This window comes from Myotis davidii, unplaced genomic scaffold (assembly GCF_000327345.1).
Source record: "Myotis davidii unplaced genomic scaffold, ASM32734v1 scaffold172, whole genome shotgun sequence".
NCBI lineage: Eukaryota > Metazoa > Chordata > Mammalia > Chiroptera > Vespertilionidae > Myotis > Myotis davidii.
In genome coordinates this window covers 3,787,509-3,789,579 of record NW_006284343.1, presented here as the reverse complement: position 1 = coordinate 3,789,579, position 2,071 = coordinate 3,787,509, and the positions used below count along the sequence as shown (strand labels likewise).

The 2,071-nt window shown below is 62.0% G+C and overlaps 1 protein-coding gene across 1 annotated transcript in view; it reads right to left on the bottom strand.

Annotated features, from left to right (window-relative positions):
• The window catches only part of SLC9A3R1 (solute carrier family 9, subfamily A (NHE3, cation proton antiporter 3), member 3 regulator 1), a gene marked incomplete at its 5' end in the record, with an annotated part of 5,991 nt that extends 4,440 nt beyond the window's left edge, over positions 1-1,551 (bottom strand). The window contains 2 exons of the mRNA XM_015570550.1: positions 169-322; positions 1,096-1,551. Of these exons, the coding sequence (XP_015426036.1) occupies positions 169-322; positions 1,096-1,551 (610 nt within the window). The remainder of the gene's footprint in view (positions 1-168; positions 323-1,095) is intronic.
• Positions 1,552-2,071: the final 520 nt, after the last annotated feature.

Below are 2,071 nucleotides of genomic sequence, written 5' to 3'. Positions count from 1 at the left end.
CTAGCTCGGCCCCCCTCCCTCCCCACCCACACCCCTTGGCCTCCCCGGAAGGAGAGGGAGGGCGCATCACAGCAGGAAGCTGTCAGCCCTCACCTGGGACCCAGTCACGTCCAGAACTCTGGCCAACATCCCTGCCTTGGGGGCCTCCAGCCACCCCGCCCAGCTCACCATGCAGGTGCTCGTGAGACGGGATCACTTTGCATTTCTTGAAGAACTCATCGGTCTCCTTGTCCACCACCAGCAGCTTGGTCTCCTCGCCGCCAGCCTTGATGGCGGACACCACATCCCCGTGCTGCTTGCCCTCCATGCAGACGCCGTTCACCTGTGGGCGGGGCATGGTTACTAGCACAGGTCTCAGTTCTGGGGGCGTCAGGTGAGGAGGCACAGTGGTCCTCTTCGTCCTCAGCCAGTTGGCAATCCAGGGACACGGAGCCCCCCTTGCCCAGAGTCCTGAACGAGGCAAGGGGTCCTCCCACTTGATAGTCAGATGGGAGGCAGGACACATGGGAAAAGCCAAGGAAAATATCCGGGGAGACCAAGCGAACAGCTGGGAAGACGGACGGGCAAGGCCTGGGGCCTGGGGCCTGGGTGGGCCCCAGCTTCCCTGTGGACCTGCCTCGGCCTCCCGCCCCGGCCCTGGCTTGCTCAGTGTAAAATGAGAACCTCTAAGGTTCGGAGACTGAGATTCTGGGACCTGCCCAAGGCCTTGGTTCACGTTTCCTCTCCGCCCAACAGCCTCACTCGGGAGAGGACTTCACCCTCGCACTCCATCCCTGCGCCTGGCGTGGAGGACGCAGGAAGCTCTGGGGGTGGCCCCGGATGTCGACCTGGATCGATGGGTGAATCATGAACTGCCAAGTGTGTCTGCTCAGTGAAGAGGCTCCCAGGGGAGGCAGGGAGGAAATCAGTCCTTTGCCTACCCACCATCTTTCCGTCTTTCCTTCCCTCCTGCCCGCCCACCATCCCTCCCGCCGGCATCTACGCATCAGGGGCTAACCAAGGAGCTGCTGGTGTGATGGCTGCCCCAGGAGCTGTCTGTCTCTGTGGGGAGGTTGCCAGGTTGGAGGAGCCTGGGGAGAAGGCGAGAGGCATTACCTCCACGATACGGTCCTGGGCCTGGAGCCCCGAGGCCTCGGCGGGCGAGTCTGGGTCCACGGACCGGATGAACTGGCCTGGCTTGGTCTTGTCGCTGTGCAGGTTGAAGCCGTAGCCGTTGGGACCCCTCTTCATGGCGCAGAGCCGAGGCCGAAGCTCACGCTGTGGGGACAAAGCACAGTCCGTGTCGTTCCAGTGTCCTGGGGCCACTCTCCCCGCCTGTGCCCGGCGCCAGCTCCCATCAGGAAGATCTGATAACAGGCAAATCTGCGGAGATCCCACTGCACCGGGGAGAACGCTGGCCGGGGCTCCCAACACTGCGTGGAGACCCCGTGTTGCAGCGAAATGCCTGGGTGACCCTGGGCAACAAGGCTCCTCTCCAAGCCTCAGTTTCCTGTTCTGCAAATGAGAAGTGGGGACAGAGTAGCTCAAGTCCCTCCCCTTTTGACATTCTATGGTTCATCATTTTGATTGATACCTTGTCCTCCTACCAACGGCTCAGCTGGCCCTCCTGGGGGGTGACAGGTGGGTACCTGACATGGGGTGGGGAACCCTGGCCTCTGTATTAGATGTGAGAACCTTTTCAGTGCAAGAGATCTGCCTGTGCCTTCACAGGTGGCCCTGGCCAGGCCACGGCCGCAGCCACAAGGGGTTCCTTCAGCCCAGCCCTGCTATTCAGGGCCCCTTCCCCATCCAGGCTCCTGTCTGCAGAGGGAGGCAGGCCCGGTGTTTACTGAAAGCTGGGCAGCGTGTTTACAGTAAAGCCGTTCTTCACGCAGGCTCCTGTCTCTCCCCCGCCAAGCCAAGTGGCCAATGACCACAGACCAGGGGGATGCACATCGGGGGTCCTGGACAGGACGAGATCCCCACCGGTGGAGCCAAGACCGGTCTAGCAGAGAATAGCAGAAGCTCAGAGATCCTGCTGGTCCCCAAGGAGCACACAGACACCCAGCTGGGACCATCCCGCCATCCTCGG